The 17,375-nt window shown below is 45.5% G+C and overlaps 3 protein-coding genes and 1 pseudogene across 3 annotated transcripts; 3 read left to right on the top strand and 1 right to left on the bottom strand.

The window, feature by feature from the left end:
- LOC145976256 (uncharacterized) overlaps positions 1-5,914 on the top strand; it is a 66,910-nt pseudogene extending 60,996 nt beyond the window's left edge.
- A 1,536-nt stretch (positions 5,915-7,450) lies between these two features.
- Positions 7,451-10,261, bottom strand: LOC145976255 (uncharacterized). Its single transcript, XM_083107326.1, has one exon. It carries the CDS (start codon positions 10,259-10,261, stop codon positions 7,451-7,453), a length of 2,811 nt encoding a protein of 936 aa, XP_082963452.1.
- Positions 9,960-11,408, top strand: LOC145975975 (uncharacterized). The gene is made up of 2 exons (XM_083106748.1): positions 9,960-10,455; positions 10,520-11,408. Exons 1-2 carry the CDS (start codon positions 10,423-10,425, stop codon positions 11,096-11,098), a joined length of 612 nt encoding a protein of 203 aa, XP_082962874.1. The 5' UTR covers positions 9,960-10,422; the 3' UTR covers positions 11,099-11,408.
- A 567-nt stretch (positions 11,409-11,975) lies between these two features.
- LOC145976254 (uncharacterized) lies at positions 11,976-13,522 on the top strand. Its single transcript, XM_083107324.1, has 3 exons — positions 11,976-11,985; positions 12,087-12,244; positions 12,395-13,522. The coding sequence occupies exons 1-3, from the start codon at positions 11,976-11,978 to the stop codon at positions 12,488-12,490; spliced, it is 264 nt and encodes an 87-aa protein (XP_082963450.1). The 3' UTR covers positions 12,491-13,522.
- Positions 13,523-17,375: the final 3,853 nt, after the last annotated feature.

Raw genomic sequence — 17,375 nt, 5'->3', positions numbered from 1 at the left:
GGGGTAGAGTGGACAATCAAAAGAATCCGTTTAACTCACAATTGGCCTGGCATAACAAAAGATGTAGAAAATTATGTAGCAAGATGCGAGTCTTGCCAGAGAAATAAATTGTCACGAAAAAATAAAGCGCCATTAATAATTACTGACATACCTACAAAACCTTTCGAAAAATGCGCATTAAATATAGTTGGACCACTCACAGTAACTAACAACGGAAACAAATACCTATTAACCTTCCAAGACAGCCTTACAAAATTTAGTAAAGCGATACCAATCGCTAACCAGGAAGCTAATACTGTAAGTAAGGAATTTGTCACAAAAATTGTTTTAGAACACTGAATACCCGATAAAATTTTAACTGATTAAGGCAATAACTTTATGAGTTAAGTATTCAGAAACACATGTAAACTATTAAAAATAAATAAGATACAGACCACGGCTTATCATCCTGAAAGTAACGGTGCATTGGAACGGTCACACCGAACTTTGGCAGAATATTTACGCCATTATATTAACAAAGACCAAACAGACTGGGATGAATGGATACCATTCGCCATGTTCACATACAATACCACACCACACACAGTCACAGGGTTCACATCATTTGAATTAGTATATGGACATCAACTTGAACTGCCAACTGCTTTAACAAAACCACCTAGGCCAACATATAGTTATGACGACTACGCGCAGGAATTGAGAGAAAGGTTACGAGCAACCAATCAGCTCGCAAATGAACACATAAAACAAGAAAAAATTAAAGCCAAGCAACAGTACGATAAAAATACAAAAATGACACAATTCAGAGTAGGCGACAAAGTCCTCATGTCTGACGATACTTTACGCCGAGGTCGATCCAAAAAACTGGAATCCTTATGGACCGGATCGTATTCCATTCTTGAAAGAAATTCTAATGTAAATTATACAATTAAAAAGGGCAGAAAAATAGCGTGCGTGCATATAAATAAGTTAAAACCTTTCATAGAAGCTTAAAAATAAAAGCAATAAGAGGAGACTGTTAAATTACAGGATGACCATCTACTGGACGTATGCGGTCCCTATAGAACCCAAAGACATAAACTCCTCTTTTGAGATCACGGAATTCCAATATAATCCAGGGTTACATTTTGAAAAAATTGGAAGCCTTCACTACACAAAGGAAACATAGAGATTGGTAATAAAGCTGGATTTAACCGCACTAAACTAGAGGTACGAGCAATTAGATAACTACTTACGAATCACCGAAACAATGTGCGAAGCCATGGACTTCCAAAGCAAATATTATAGGCAGATATGCGACAACCTGGACAGAATTGCTAAAAAGGAAGCTACATATTTGAAAAATATAATGAATCAAATACGAACAATTTATCGACCGCCAATTAACAAACATCGAGGATTAGTAGACGGAATAGGTTCATTAGTAAAATCGTTGTTTGGAACAATGGACGCAAATGACGAGAAGCACATTAACGAACAATTAAAACTATTAAGTAATAAACAGCAAGTATTGCAACATGCCGTGCAAAACCAAATAAAAGTATTAAATACCACGATAGCGCACATAGATAACGTGGAGAATATCATTAGGCATAATGAAAATCTTTTGCAAAATCGATTAACGGATTATCTTAACCGTGAAGGAGTAAAGGAACACTTCATAATAATAATCGCCGCAATAACTGATTTAATACGCGATGCGGAAAATACGATAGAATATCTAACGTATATTCGAAAGGAAGCGATGCACCCTAAATTAATGCCTATTGATAATATAATCGCACAATTAAAGGAAGCGACACAACAATTACCACAGGGATCATACTTTCCATTTAAAATCCATGCGGAGGACTGGTTAACAATTGAAGAACATACCACGATAAGTGCGTTTTGCGATAAAACGTCTATTTACACAATCCTACGCTTCCCTTTAACTAAACAACCCACCTATGATCTAATAAAAATACTTGCATTCCCTGTACCCGATCACAATAACATATTTTCTATAACCGAAACAGATAATCAGATGATCGCGATAGATAAGGAGCAGCTTACATACCTTAAAATCACGGAAAATGATTTAAAAAATTGTAATAATATTGATTCACATTATATTTGTCAAATATCGGACATTCCCACCTATCGCATAAATACAAATGCACCATGTGAGGTACAACTATACACACAGCGACGACAAAAATATGATGGCTGTAATACTAAACACATTATCTCCAAACATGTAATATGGATCGCGTTACAGCAGCCATATACTTGGTTATATTCAACCGCCGACGAACAACAGATAGCAATACGATGCGACGAACGGCGAGAACACAGAATCACAATAAAAAACACGGGAAAAATTACATTTAAGGGTAAGTGCAAATTAACGACATCCGACATGATGATACAAACAAAAGGAACAGCTTACGAGACGGAATTAGAAACATATTTACCTGAAATCAACATGACACTCTTACGAGACCGCAAAATGCTGACCATAATAACGAAACATTAGAAGACATGATAATACATCGGACAGAACACGTAGAGTTAAGAGCTAAATTAGAAAAAATTAACACTAACTTACAAAATAGCGAAGAAAGCTTTTTTACACAAAAACACTTTGTATACCCAACAATAACTAGCGGAATAGTTATAGTAATTATAATAATTATCGCGATATATATAATAATAAAACACAAGCGCAGCCGTAGCATATGACTCTTATAAAATATTCGTTACCAAAAACTTTGTATATAATTTTGTTATCATTTTTATATGGAATGTAAATATTCAATTTATGTAATGCGAAAAACTGCGTTTTTCTTCCCCAGCGGGGGAGGGATGTTATGGTCCACCATACTATGTAAGTATATATAAGTATATATAAGTATGTAGGACATATATAAATAAAGCACTAGCGTCAGCAGATTGTAATATGTAAAATGCAACCTGTACGCAAAGCGTAGAACACTATTGTCAGCAAATTGCGAAATAAGTAAGACGCGTATGACAAAATGTTAACGTCGACGCATTACTCCCAACGAGCGCACTCCGGTTCGATCGAGGGATCTCGATAATCGGTTCAACATCCGACCGCCTAACGCCGGTGCATTAAATCTCGAGGTAGAGGGGAGAGCTACCTCGGACGAGTACTCTCGTCGGCACGGCGCTCCCGGAAATCTCCTATCTATACCGGGAATTATTTCTGCATTTCTAAGAAACACCTTTTTTTTTTTTATCGGTGGGGAAATCCTTTACGGATACCCGCCCTACCCCGGGGAGGGAGGGCGGGTTATGTGGGACTCCCGGTCTGAAGGACCGGTTTACCCACTAAAACCCCACCGGGTGCCAACTCGGGTGTTTGGGGGGAGGATCGGGTGCGCTTAGCGATGTCTACCGGACATCCTCCCCCCACCTACTCGACCTAACCTCGTGGGCGGACCCCTTCCAACATAATAATATGCCGGGTAGGGGCCCGCCCACACCGCCACTTGCGCGGTGGTATCTGCTCTAGTTATAGCGCGGAGGGGCACCGCCTCCACGCCACGCCCTCCTCGGTGTTTCCGGGGGGCGAGGTCGGGGCCCGAGTCTCCCGCTCGAGCCCCGGCCCCCCAAGCCCCGGGGTAGGCCTCCCTCCCTTTCCCAGAAGGGTTGGGATTTGGGCAGCATCCCAGGGCTCTTTCTCCGTGTCCCTCCAGGGGCGGGCTCCCTCTTTTTCCCTATGGGATTAGGATTCGGCCACGCCCCAGGAGGGCTCCACCTCGTCTGCCGTGGGGTGCTGTATATACTGCCCGCGGCAGCACCCCTCATCTCTCCTCGGCCGGGGGAGGGGAGGTCGGGTTACCGGCTCCCCGCCCCCTGTCGAGGTCATCCCCTCCCGTTAGTGCGTGGGAGGGGACGACAGGGGCTATAATGTCTCCGCCTTTTTGGGGGTGGCCCGGCCGGCGGAGGCATGCTCCCGTCTCTCGGCAGAAGGGGATTGGCACGGCGCCGTCCTTCGCCGCGCCTCACCCTCTCCGCGTCCTCCTTCCGCAGCATCACTCTGCCGCAGAAGGAGGACACAGCTTTCCACGCCTCTGCCCTCTCGACCATAGCTTTGATGACGGCCGGGAGGGAGAGGTTCGCCCCTACTGCAACCATTAGTTCCGCACGCTGGACAGGCTTTCAGCACAGTATATACAGTATATACAGTAGCGCAACTCGTGGGTTAAAATGAATTGCACATGCGCGGACTTGGTGTGTAACCAATCAGGGTAGTGACCTTCTATCTCACTTATTCTTCTTTTCTTTATTTTCTTTCTCTTTCTAATTTATTACATATAGGTTATACAGGGTGAGTCATCTGACATCAAAGAACATACACTACAGGGTGACACATCTGAAATATCTTTTTACTTTTGAGAATGCAAAAAAATTCTAAAAAGAAAAATCTTATCTTAAATATTATCTTTAAAAGAATAAATAATACAATAACAATAACAAACATTTTTTTAAGGGGTTATGCCTACTTGGGTAGGTCGAGAAAATCGATTTTTTTTATTGCATTTTCTTAATGTACATCGTCTTAAATAAGCGTTGAGAATGCGCTACCTGGAATCATGAGTCACAACGCGCAGCTACCGCTTAGTACATTGGCGGTATCGTCCCTTTTCCTCTCCAGGTAACGTTCTATTGTGTCGCTCGAGATTCATGGGCAGGTATACATTCAAGTACATTTGTACTAGTGTGTTTTAGTCGGTTGCGCGAGTGTAAAAAGAAAAATAAGGGGCTCGGAAGCAAGGGAAAATTGACTGGAAAAATAATTGATAAATTGGCAGTGTATTATGGCTTAGCGATTCGTCGTCACGCAGATTCGGCCGAAGCAATGGAAAGTGCGATTTGGGCAACATATAACCATTACAGCTCTACCGATGAAGCTCCGCATCACGAAAAATGTCCGCCCGGAAGTGACTCGTGGTGTGAGTGGCAGAGAGCTTACGCAGCGCTGCCCGAAGATAAAAAGAACGAGATCGCAGATTTCGAGCATACGTATGAGCCTCTTCCTCCAGTTGTTTTGGAAGCTATCAAGCCCATTTACGTGAATCTTTCAAAAAGGGAATTGCTTGATAGATGCGTTGGCGGATTCACGCAGAACAATAACGAAAGTTATAACCAACTCATCTAGAAAATCAGCCCGAAGAGGGTTTTCTGGGCGGTGTACTTTCTGTTAAAATTGCAGCATACATATCTGCCTGTATTTTTAACATGGGTAACATAGCCCTTCTGAAGATTTTTGAGGCATTAGGCGTGCCCTGTGGCCGAAATGCCCACGAATATATTGCAAAAGAAGACGAAACCCGTGTTACGATTGCCGAGCAGTGCGCGCATGCGGCCACTAGAGAGCAAAGGATGGCTCGTAGACAACACCAACTCGACGTTCTGGAGATGGCTGAAGATGCAGAAGGGACCCTTTATGGCCTTGGAATAGATGACTATGTAAGTTAAAAAAATTAGTTTTAACTATGAAAAACATAGACTTGAAACTTTAAACGCGATTATCTCGAAACTATGTTTCTTTAAAAATTCGGTTGCGGTGACCAAAGTTTCTTAAAAACTATTGCACCGATCGAACTCAAATTTTACGTGCTTATTTATTATTACAATAGGCAGGGCCTGGACGAAGGATTTTTTATTTCGGTTAACATTTTTTTGTTTATTGCAAAAAAATCAAAATCAGTTCACCTCGAAAAATTGACTTTTTCGTAAAATTGTTGTCATTTTTGTCAAAAATCAAAATTTTACCAAACCCTTCGTTCAGGCCTTTCGTAATGCAATATACTAACACAATATTCTTTTATTTTGATTTCAGATAAGCCGTTCCGAAGATATCTTGGTCACCGCAAGTGATGTAAAAAAGGAGACGTTCTAGGAGAAGAACCATATTTCCTTCATTTTTTAATATTTTTTTATAAAAAAATTTGTACATGTACCTCAAAATATGTGCTTTTTGATAGTGTTTTGTAAATTTCAATAAATACTTATTAAAACGGCAAAAAAAATTCTTGTAAATCACGTAATTTTCCCGATCCCAAGTAGGCATAACTCCTTAATAAGATAAACATTTTTTTCTCATTTTGTTCGCGAGCGAATCCGACAGTGCGTTGATAGGACCGGAAGGTCGTTAAGCGAAAAAAGTGCGCCTCGTTCACACAAAAGACTGACGTTTATTGAAGTCAAAATTAAAAGACAAGTGTTTAGTGCAGTGATTTCGATTATCGAAACAGCGGTGTAACAAAGTGAGCGCGGTTTCGCGAGCGGTATCGCGAGCGGTGTAGAGACACAAGAGCGAGAAAAATGCGTTGTCCAAAGTCGTAAGCGGTCGTGTAATGCGGTTGATCAGCGGTTTGATACAAAGATTGCGGAAAGTCCAAGAGAATAAGCGGTCGTTATAAGCGGTTTTTACTATGCGGAGCGGTTTTAACTGAGCGGTTTGACAAAAAGTGCGAGACTTCGGCTTGCTCGCGTGCGGTGCCCGTTATAAAGGCGAGCGGAATTTTGGGCCCGTTGCGACGTGGCCCAATAAATTTGATTGTTTAGCGGTGACCTCATGGCGCCGCGCGTAATTGGCCGCCGATGAGGCCTGACGTCGGCTTTTTCGCGGTTGCCATGCGCGCAGTCTTTTTAGAACAGCTGATTGGCAATCAGCTGTTCGTGACGTATGGGCGCGCATGCCCGTGCGTCGCGCTGATTTTGTCGACGGTTGACGTTGTTATTGTCACTGTTTATGACACGCGTTTCTTATGCTCCAAAAAAATTGGAGATAATACGAACGATCGAGTTTTTCTGAAAAATAGACATCTCGAGAAGTTTCTCGACGCCCGTTAAATTCGAATTTGCGAATTTACAACATATTGAAAAATGCGGATTTTACTTGCGAATAATTTTTAAGCGAAATGATATTTCGGTTTTCGAACATCCCGCCCGCCTCGTCAGTACGTGACGAAATTTGCGAATGTGTTCGGGCGCGGGCAGGTGTCGCGAACGGTCCGATTGATGAGTTGGTGATAGTGATCATGAATGGAATGCGTGACGTAGTACAAAGACACGTGTCGTTCAGTTTATTCGTGTCTTTCGCGAGAATAGTATCGTGTGAAGTAAGGAGATTTATACAGTGATGAATGATGAGAAAATGTACAGTGAATTTGAGAATAATCTCGCGAGTGCAGTGAAATGTTAACGTGAACGTGAAATTGTGGTGCAAGAGAGAGAACAGAGAAATCAGAGAAAAAAAAAAAGGACTGATGACGCGGCTCGCGGATCTCGCATAATATCGAATGTGCCTTAATATAATTACATGTGATTAAGCGCGTACGATTCCCGGAATTATGATACCGTGAAACATGATGTGAGTGAATATTATACAATGTGGATGAGACATGAAAGAAAGTTCGGGTTTCGTGAGAGCTCACGAATCCGAGTGCGTTGGAGATGCTGCGGTGTCAGTTCCTGGCAAGAGGATGATCTTCGCGAGTGGCCGAACGAACTCCGAGGATGCTGTGCGCACGGTGACCACGCGTGTCACGCCGTCGTCTCCCGGGTGCAGTGCCGTGATTCGGGCGAGTGGCCACCTGGTTGGAGGTGTTGTCTCCGCCCGCAGGAGGCACAGGTCGCCGACGCTTGGGCCGGTCTCGCTCCTCTGCCATTTCGGTCTGCAGGCCAGCGTCTGAAGATATTCGCGCGACCACCGTTCCCAAAAGTGATCGCGCATTTTTTGAAGAAGCTGCCATCGTGACAGCGTGTTCTCTCTCTCGGTGGCAAGCGACGGCTCGGGGACGGCCAGAAGGGGAGCTCCGATCAGGAAGTGACCGGGTGTGAGTGCCGCCAAGTCGTCCGGATCGTCGGTCAGCGGCTGAAGCGGGCGCGAATTGAGGCACGCCTCCACCTGTGCGAGGAGAGTCGTCATCTCCTCGAAGGTGAGCGTTGCCTCGCCGATAACCCTTCGAAGGTGGTGCTTCGTTGACTTGACGGCTGCCTCCCAGAGCCCGCCAAAGTGAGGAGCTGCGGGCGGGTTAAACCGCCACCTAATGCCGTCTGAAGCTGCTACCTGCGCGATGCGACGGCCGTCGGTAGTTGAGGCTCGGAACATCTCCCGGAGTTCTCGGCTTGCTCCGATGAAGTTGGTCCCGCAGTCCGAGAACACCTCGTGACAGAGACCTCGCCTGGACACGAAGCGACGGAAGGCAGCCAGGAACGCCGCAGCCGTGTAGTCGGAGACGACCTCGAGGTGAACAGCCTTGGAACTAAGACAAACAAATACAGAGATGAAGCCTTTGTTTGCTCGATGGCCGCGCCCCTTGCTGGTCCGGATGAGGATCGGACCGGCGTAGTCGACTCCGGTACGCAAAAATGGACGCGCCGGAGTCACTCGCTCCTGGGGGAGGTTGCCCATCAGTGGCTGCGGTGCGGTGGCTCGCCATCGGGTGCACGTGACGCATCGCTGGATGGACTTCTTGACGATGGCTCGACCTCGCGGGATCCAAAACCGTTGGCGCAGTAGCCCGAGGGTGAGCTGCACTCCTCCATGTAGAGTCCTACGATGGCAGGAGTCCACCAGGAGCCCAGCCATCCAGGAGTCCGGCGGAATGATGATTGGGTGCCGTTCATCGTGAGACAGGACGGCGTGTTTGAGACGGCCTCCGACTCGCATTGTGCCGCTGTCGTCCAGATAGGGGCTCAGCTTGGTGAGCGGACTCCGTGGTGGCAAAGCACGTCCTCTGCTCAGTGATGAGACCTCGGTTGTGTAGTGCAGTGCCTGCGAAGTTCGAGCCCATCGTAAAAGTGCGTCTTCGATTTCGCGTGGCTCCAGAGTTTGTGCGACGTCTGTGACGTTGTGCATTTTCCGTGCGATTTTGCGCCAACGAAGACACCAGGCCGTCACCCTGAGTAGCCGGTGCAAGGACGAGAAACGGAGAATGAGTTCTGGCTCGGTGATGGCCTTGACGGAGGTATTGAGCGAGCCGGCGGCTCGTTGCTCCGGCACCTCCAAGTTTGGCAAGACGCAGTCGTCGCTCGGCCAAAGTGCCTTGTCACTCCGCAGCCAGGATGGTCCGGTCCACCAGAGCGGATGGCCGATCAAGTCACCCGGTTGGATTCCTCGGGAGGCGCAGTCGGCCGGATTGTCCTTTCCCGGCACATGCCGCCATCGAGCGTCGGGCAGTTGGACCTGGATCTGTGACACCCTGTTGGCCACGTAGGTCTTCCAGCGGGAGGCATGCCCCTGGATCCAGCTCAGCGCTACCCTGGAGTCAGACCACAGGAAGACTGGCGCTGTGGGCAAACCCAGGAGAGTGCGCGTGTGAGCAGTGAGATTCGTCAGGAGGGTGGCCGCGCACAACTCGAGTCGAGGCAAGGACACCGGCTTCACGGGGGCCACCTTGCCTTTGGCAGCCAGCAGGTGAACTGCGGTGTGCCATTCGGTGGCGGAGCGGAGGTACACCACCGCGGCGTATCCTCGCTCCGAGGCGTCGGCGAACCCATGGAGTTCGGTTTGTGTGTGTGGTCCGTCACTGCCTAACCAGCCCGGAGATACCCTGATCTCGTTCAGGCGCGGAAGATCAGAGAGGAGGTTCTTCCAGGACAGGGCGTCTGCCGACGGAAGAGGAGCGTCCCAGTCCAGCTTCTTCAGCCAGGCGGACTGGATCAAAATTTTAGCTCGCATTGTGACCGGAGTGAGCCACCCTAGAGGATCAAACAGCCGTGCGGTCTCGGACAGAACGCGTCTTTTTGTGAACTCGGTGAAGTGACGCGCTTGCACCGAGAAAGTGAAGTGATCACTGGCCGGGTGCCAGTGGAGGCCCAGTGTAGCGTGGCTTTCGTGGGACCACGAGTGCGGTGAGCTGGTGATCCGGTGTTCTGGTGGGACTCCAGACAGGATCCCGAGGTTGTTGGCCCCCCACTTCCTGAGCGGAAACCCGCCCGCCGTGCAAAGACCGCGTAGCTCCCGCTGCAACGTGGTGGCCTCCGAGATGGTGCTTGCTCCGGTGACGACGTCGTCCACGTAAGTATCGCGGCGTAGTGCTACCGCTCCGCGCGGAAATCGCGAACCCTCGTCGTCAGCTAGCTGGTGTAGGGTCCGTATGGCGAGAAATGGCGCGCAAGCCAAGCCATACGTGACCGTTCGTAGGCGGTACTCGCGGACGTCGTCGGTGACTCGGTGCCGCCAGAGTATCCGCTGGTGGTCGCGGTCCTCCTGATGGATAAGGATTTGGCGGTACATCTTTTCGATGTCCGTCACAAAGACATAGCGGTGCCAACGCCAACGAAGGAGCACGTCGGCGAGGACTGGCAGGAGGTTGGCGCCCGTCAACAAGTTGACGTTGAGGGACGCGCCCGAGATCGAGAGCTGCGAGCCGTTGAAGACGACCCTGAGCTTCGTTGATGTGCTCGTTTCCCGCAGCACTCCGTGATGCGGTAAGTAGCACTTAGCGGTGTTTTCTTGTTCGGATGAGGTGTTTACGACTTCCATATGTTGCAGGTCTTCATACTCCTGCATGAAGCTGCGGTAAAGATCGCCGAATCGAGCGTCCTTGGAGCAGCGGCGCTCCATGGCGTTGAGCAGACGTTCGGCCGGCTTGCGGGTCTCGGTGAGAGAGGGCGGTGCTCCAGCGAACGGCAGTCTCACAACGTACCGTCCGGTGCTGGTGCGTGCGTGCTCACGGGTGAAGAGGTCTTCGCACCTCTTCTCTTCGGCGGTGAGAGCGACGGGAGCGGCGGTCTCTTTTTCTTGCTCCCAAAACAGCTGCACCAGGTCGTTCAACTCGTGGTCGATGGAGCACTGGTGCGAGGTATGGCTGCTCTGGAGCGTGGCCTTGTGACCTCCAGACAAGATCCAGCCGAGCGAGGTCCGCTGAGCGATGGGCTCGTCCTTGCGTCCCTTGCGGAGCCCATCTTGAAGTACGGCGGAGTATACGTCTGCGCCGAGCAGTATTTCTATCGGATCTCGATCGAGATACTGCGGATCCGCCAGGGAAAGGCCGCGAATGTGTGGCCAAGTGAAGCTGCTTCGCAAGATGGGTCCCTGGTACGACGAGAGGCGCGGAAGAACGTACGCTAGTACCTGAAGGGTTGCTCCGGTCACCCCAGAGGAGAGGCTCAAGGATAACTTTCCACGCGTTGCTCCGGATGCTCCTCCAATGCCGGCGACGGACATTGAAGAGTGACTTCGCGGCAGACGCAAGCGTTGCGCCAGAGCTTCTGAGACCAGGGAAACTTCTGACCCCTGGTCGATCAGCGCACGGACGGCGTGAGGTCTTCCCAAGTGGTCCGTGATGTTGACGCGTGCGGTGGCGAGAAGGATCGCCTTGCGATCCGATGCGAGTCGCGTGGTGGACAGAGAACTCGCTCCGTCGGATTGTGCGTACGCGTCGTGGAGTAGCGTATGGTGTCGTGACTTGCACGTGAAGCAAGTCTTCACCGACTGACACTTGGCGAGGAAGTGATTGCCAAGGCAGTTGAAGCACAGTTTGTTTGCTTCCACGAAGTTCTTTCTGTCGCTCGCGGTTTTCGACCTGAATTCCGTGCATTGCATAAGGGAGTGCTTGCCCTTGCATGCTGCGCACGTCGAGGAGTCGGATGTGCGCTTCACGAAATGCGATTTCGCGGATTTGGAAGTTCCTCCGGATTTCGCAACGGAGTTCGGATGCACGGCGTTGAGTGTGAGGATCTGCTCGGACATGAAACCCATCAGGACGGCATTACTCGGCGGATCGACGGAACCGCGTATGGAGGACTCCCATTCCATCCGAGTTTGCGGATCGAATCGATCGACGAGCAGGTGATTGAAAAGGTCCATCCCGTGCGTGGCAATGGGCCTATCGATGCTCTCCTGAGCGTTGATGGCAGTCGTGGCGGCGTTATAGAGGCGACTTAGCTCGTCGGCGGTTGCGGCTTTCATTTTTGGCACGGCGGTATAAGCGGCGAAGTTAGCGCGAATGAGTTCCCGTTTGTTCTCGTAATGCGAGCTCAGAATCGTCCACGCCCGCTCATAATTGCCCCCGACAATCGGTAATGACCGGATTAATTTTTCCGCAGGACCTTGTAAGCTGGTACGGAGGTAGTGGAGCTTTTCCACGTCAGAGATAGACGGATTGTCTCCTATAATGGACAGGAAGATGTCGCGAAACGCTGGCCAGTCTCCGTACGCGCCAGAGAACGTCTGGAGCTTTATCCGCGGCAACGATGTCTTGAGCGCGTGCTCCTGGTAAGCCTCGGTCTTCGGCACGCTGGGCGGCTCGCTTTTTAGTTTGTTCGCGTATCCGACTAACGTGCTCCGCTGTGTCACGTAAGTTGACTCCGCAATGTCAATAAAATCAGCTTTTGCGTACTCACTCTCGAGATATTTATCTTTCAGCGCTGTCCTGATGAGTTCGTGCTGGGCCTCAAACTTGTTCCACAGCGTCTCGAGGAGGTGGAGGCGAGCTTGGATGGCTTCGGCGGTGATGTTTGAGACTCCCATCTTGCGCAGATTGTCCACGGAGCGAGACATTCGCCCGTGGACATCATTCTGCGCCTCCAGCAACGCCTTCAAATCGGCACTCATCTTCACTAATTGTCTTTCTGTTCAGGTTCGCGCACTGGACGACACACGTGAATTTCACCCACGAACTGCGGAGGCGGATGTTAATCCGGCTCGAAGGACCAGAAATGTTCGCGAGCGAATCCGACAGTGCGTTGATAGGACCGGAAGGTCGTTAAGCGAAAAAAGTGCGCCTCGTTCACACAAAAGACTGACGTTTATTGAAGTCAAAATTAAAAGACAAGTGTTTAGTGCAGTGATTTCGATTATCGAAACAGCGGTGTAACAAAGTGAGCGCGGTTTCGCGAGCGGTATCGCGAGCGGTGTAGAGACACAAGAGCGAGAAAAATGCGTTGTCCAAAGTCGTAAGCGGTCGTGTAATGCGGTTGATCAGCGGTTTGATACAAAGATTGCGGAAAGTCCAAGAGAATAAGCGGTCGTTATAAGCGGTTTTTACTATGCGGAGCGGTTTTAACTGAGCGGTTTGACAAAAAGTGCGAGACTTCGGCTTGCTCGCGTGCGGTGCCCGTTATAAAGGCGAGCGGAATTTTGGGCCCGTTGCGACGTGGCCCAATAAATTTGATTGTTTAGCGGTGACCTCATGGCGCCGCGCGTAATTGGCCGCCGATGAGGCCTGACGTCGGCTTTTTCGCGGTTGCCATGCGCGCAGTCTTTTTAGAACAGCTGATTGGCAATCAGCTGTTCGTGACGTATGGGCGCGCATGCCCGTGCGTCGCGCTGATTTTGTCGACGGTTGACGTTGTTATTGTCACTGTTTATGACACGCGTTTCTTATGCTCCAAAAAAATTGGAGATAATACGAACGATCGAGTTTTTCTGAAAAATAGACATCTCGAGAAGTTTCTCGACGCCCGTTAAATTCGAATTTGCGAATTTACAACATATTGAAAAATGCGGATTTTACTTGCGAATAATTTTTAAGCGAAATGATATTTCGGTTTTCGAACACATTTAAATTAATTATAATTCTATAAAGAATAACTTCTCATGAAATTATCTAAAGCTGAATATATATAATAAATGACTAAATTTTTTTGGCAGTTCTAATAATTTTATAACTAAAACTCATGATTCTATTTTAGAAAATACAAATAAGATTAATATCTCAAAAAATTTAGAAAAAAATATTTGTTATTGTATTTTTTATCTATCTGTTTAAAACAGATAATTTTCGCTATAGAAATGATTTGCAATTTCGAAAGTAAAGTAATAAAGATTTTATAGATTATATTAGATGTCTCACTCTAAATTTATAATTGAAAAATAAGAATTAAGAAAAATTATGTGAAGAAGTAGTTGGGCAATGACACAATTCTGAAACAAATCAAAAATAAAAATCATTAATAACAATAATTAATAATAGATTAATTCATATGTAAACATATACCATGCATATATATATTTTTTTTAAATGATAGAAAAGAAAAATAAAAAACATGCGTAAGAAGTGTTAAATTAGTAGTGAATATAATTGAAAGAAATGTTAGGTATATAAAGATAACATTCTGACTATCAATAAAAACATATATTTTTTATCGAAAACTGTTATTTCATAAAATGTTATTACATTCCGATTTAATTAATATAATTAATAAATAAATATAGATATATATATATATATATAATTAAAATTTTAAAAAATACAATTAGTAAATATTTAGAATACATTTATAAATAATGGTAAAAATATGCAATTTATTATAACTATAATAAAATCCCTCACATATAGAATGTATATAAAAAATATTAGTATAATAATATATATATATATATATATATATATAAATTGCTAATATTTATTTATTTCTTTAAACTCAATCATTTGTCCGTACCTCAGCTACTCGATCCACCTCAGTACGAATAAAAGAAAGAGTAAGAAGAGAAAGATTTACTTTTAAAATATAAAGAAATGTATACAGGGTGATTCAAAATAACCCCTGTGTCCATGAAATGACATATTCTTGAATCAATTCTAAGACGATTTTTCCTTCGGCAAAATTTCGTCCGAAGCTCAGTTTTTGAATTATTAAAGGAAGTAGTTAACGTATGACGGGTCGAATACAAGAGGCAGGCAAGGGTGGCGCGATTCACCGTCAGACGCGGGTGCTTACGCGGGGCGCCTGCTGCGATCAGCTGGTCGCTATACACATACAGACACACATGCGAACACATACATTCTCTCTCTGTCTGTCTGTCTGTCTGTCTGTCTCTTTCTCTCTCTCTCATTCGCTCACTCACCTGTAATTTTTTTTTTTTTTTTTTACGAGAGAGGGGAAAATGCATTTTATGCATACCCACCGGTCGATCCAGTGAGTTATGTGGGACTCGAGTACCAAGTCGAATTACCAACTCGGTACTCCCTACCCACTAAAAACCCCTCTCTTTTCACGAATTTCCTTTGACACACTGTCCCTCTGACTTCCCGAGATCTGTTTTCACATAACGTCAAAAAATAGTTATTATTACCTTGTTCGATGACTTTTGATGTATTGCTGTAATTGCTTGAAGGAGAAATGAATTTTCCGATAGATCGTACGTTCTCAAATTTAACGTAGATATCACGTTGCAAAAGACAAGAAATCCACACTAAATTATTAACTGAAAGTTTTTCTTCTTTCATGAACTGTATTCTTTTATAAACTTTAACGTAATCACATTTATTTACTCACTCGATGAGATGAGAAATTTACTAATGACTCTATCACTGATCACTATTAATCACTGTCGAATAATAACTGTTGGCGATTAAAAATCACTCGATGAAAGAAACACGCGCGGACACGTTATTACACGACGCGACGACGCGACAATGCGACGATAATTATTCGGCGACTGCAAGCAGTTTTTTGTCATGGTAGGTTGCGGTAGGTTAAGGTACTACTGGCGCTATCGAACGCGATCATGTGTTCGATTGAAGAATGCGGTAAACATAATAAACATTTAACATATTAATATTATTATTATCATGAATGTGTGTGATATCCATACATCGTATGATATCTATTTAAAAATTAATTAGATTAAATAAGTGTTTTTAAAATATTTATTACTTTTACTATTATCTTAAATAAATATTTAATATTAATATTTTATATGATAATAGTAAAAGTAATAAATATTTTAAAAACACTTATTTAATCTAATTAATTTTTAAATAGATATCATACGATGTATGGATATCACACACATTCATGATAATAATATTAATATGTTAAATGTTTATTATGTTTACCGCATTCTTCAATCGAACACATGATCGCGTTCGATAGCGCCAGTAGTACCTTAACCTACCGCAACCTACCATGACAAAAAACTGCTTGCAGTTGCCGAGTAATTATCGTCGCATTGTCGCGTCGTCGCGTCGTGTAGTAACGTGTCCGCGCGTGTTTCTTTCATCGAGTGATTTTTAATCGCCAACAGTTATTATTCGACAGTGATTAATAGTGATTAGTGATAGAGTCATTAGTAAATTTCTCGTCTCATCGAGTAAGTAAATAAATGTGATTACGTTAAAGTTTATAAAAGAATACAGTTCATGAAAGAAGAAAAACTTTCAGTTAATAATTTAGTGTGGATTTCTTGTCTTTTGCAACGTGATATCTACGTTAAATTTGAGAACGATCTATCGGAAAATTCATTTCTCCTTCAAACAATTACAGCAATACATCAAAAGTCATCGAACAAGGTAATAATAACTATTTTTTGACGTTATGTGAAAACAGATCTCGGGAAGTCAGAGGGACAGTGTGTTAAAGGAAATTCGTGAAGAGAGGGGTTTTTAGTGGGTAGGGAGTACCGAGTTGGTAATTCGACTTGGTACTCGAGTCCCACATAACTCACTGGATCGACCGGTGAGTATGCATAAAATGCATTTTCCCCTCTCTCGTAAAAAAAAAAAAAAAAAATTTACAGGTGAGTGAGCGAATGAGAGAGAGAGAGAGACAGACAGACAGACAGAGAGAGAATGTATGTGTTCGCATGTGTGTCTGTATGTGTATAGCGATCAGCTGATCGCAGCAGGCGCCCCGCGTAAGCTACCGCGTCTGACGGTGAATCGCGCCACCCTTGCCTGCCTCTTGTATTCGACCCGTCATACGTTAACTACTTCCTTTAATAATTCAAAAACTAAGCTTCGGACGAAATTTTGCCGAAGGAAAAATCGTCTTAGAATTGATTCAAGAATATGTCATTTCAGGGACACAGGGGCTATTTTGAATCACCCTGTATAAATATATAGATAGAAATATATAAGAAATATATAATATATAGATAGAAATATATAAATATATAGATTTTTCTGCCGTGTAGCCATTTAAATGCCTTATATAGACATTTTCATAAGATTGAGAGAGAGCGCAAATAAAAAGAAGAACAAAGACAGAAGATCTCTGCTCATGATTGATTACACACCAAGTCCGCGCATGTGCAGTTCATTTTGACCCACGCTGAAATTATTAGAGTTGCGCTACTGTATATACTGTTCTTCCAGCTTGTGCTGCGCCGAGTCGTGCGGATGATCGCAGTGGTGGCACTCCGCGGTGCGCTCCTTGCCGATCCTGCACAGGAACTCCCCGAAACAGCCGTGTCCGGAGAGCACCTGTGTCATCCTGTAGGTGATTCCTTCTCGTTTGACCCCGTCTATCCACTGCGATAGACAGGGTCTTATGGCCTCAATGGTCCGCCTTCCCGCTATGTTGGGATTCTCAAGTGACTTTTGCCACTTGAAGATCATGGACCGTCGAGCCTGGTCCTTTGCCATGGCACGGATCTTGCCGGTAATCACCACCCCCCTGTT

The sequence above is a fragment of the Camponotus vicinus genome, unplaced genomic scaffold (genome assembly GCF_025532165.1).
Source record: "Camponotus vicinus isolate PSW18456_S1 unplaced genomic scaffold, iyCamVici1.0 SCAF_8, whole genome shotgun sequence".
Classification (NCBI taxonomy): Eukaryota; Metazoa; Arthropoda; class Insecta; order Hymenoptera; family Formicidae; genus Camponotus; species Camponotus vicinus.
Note: the sequence above shows the minus strand (reverse complement) of the source record. Positions and strands in the feature narration are given on the sequence as shown.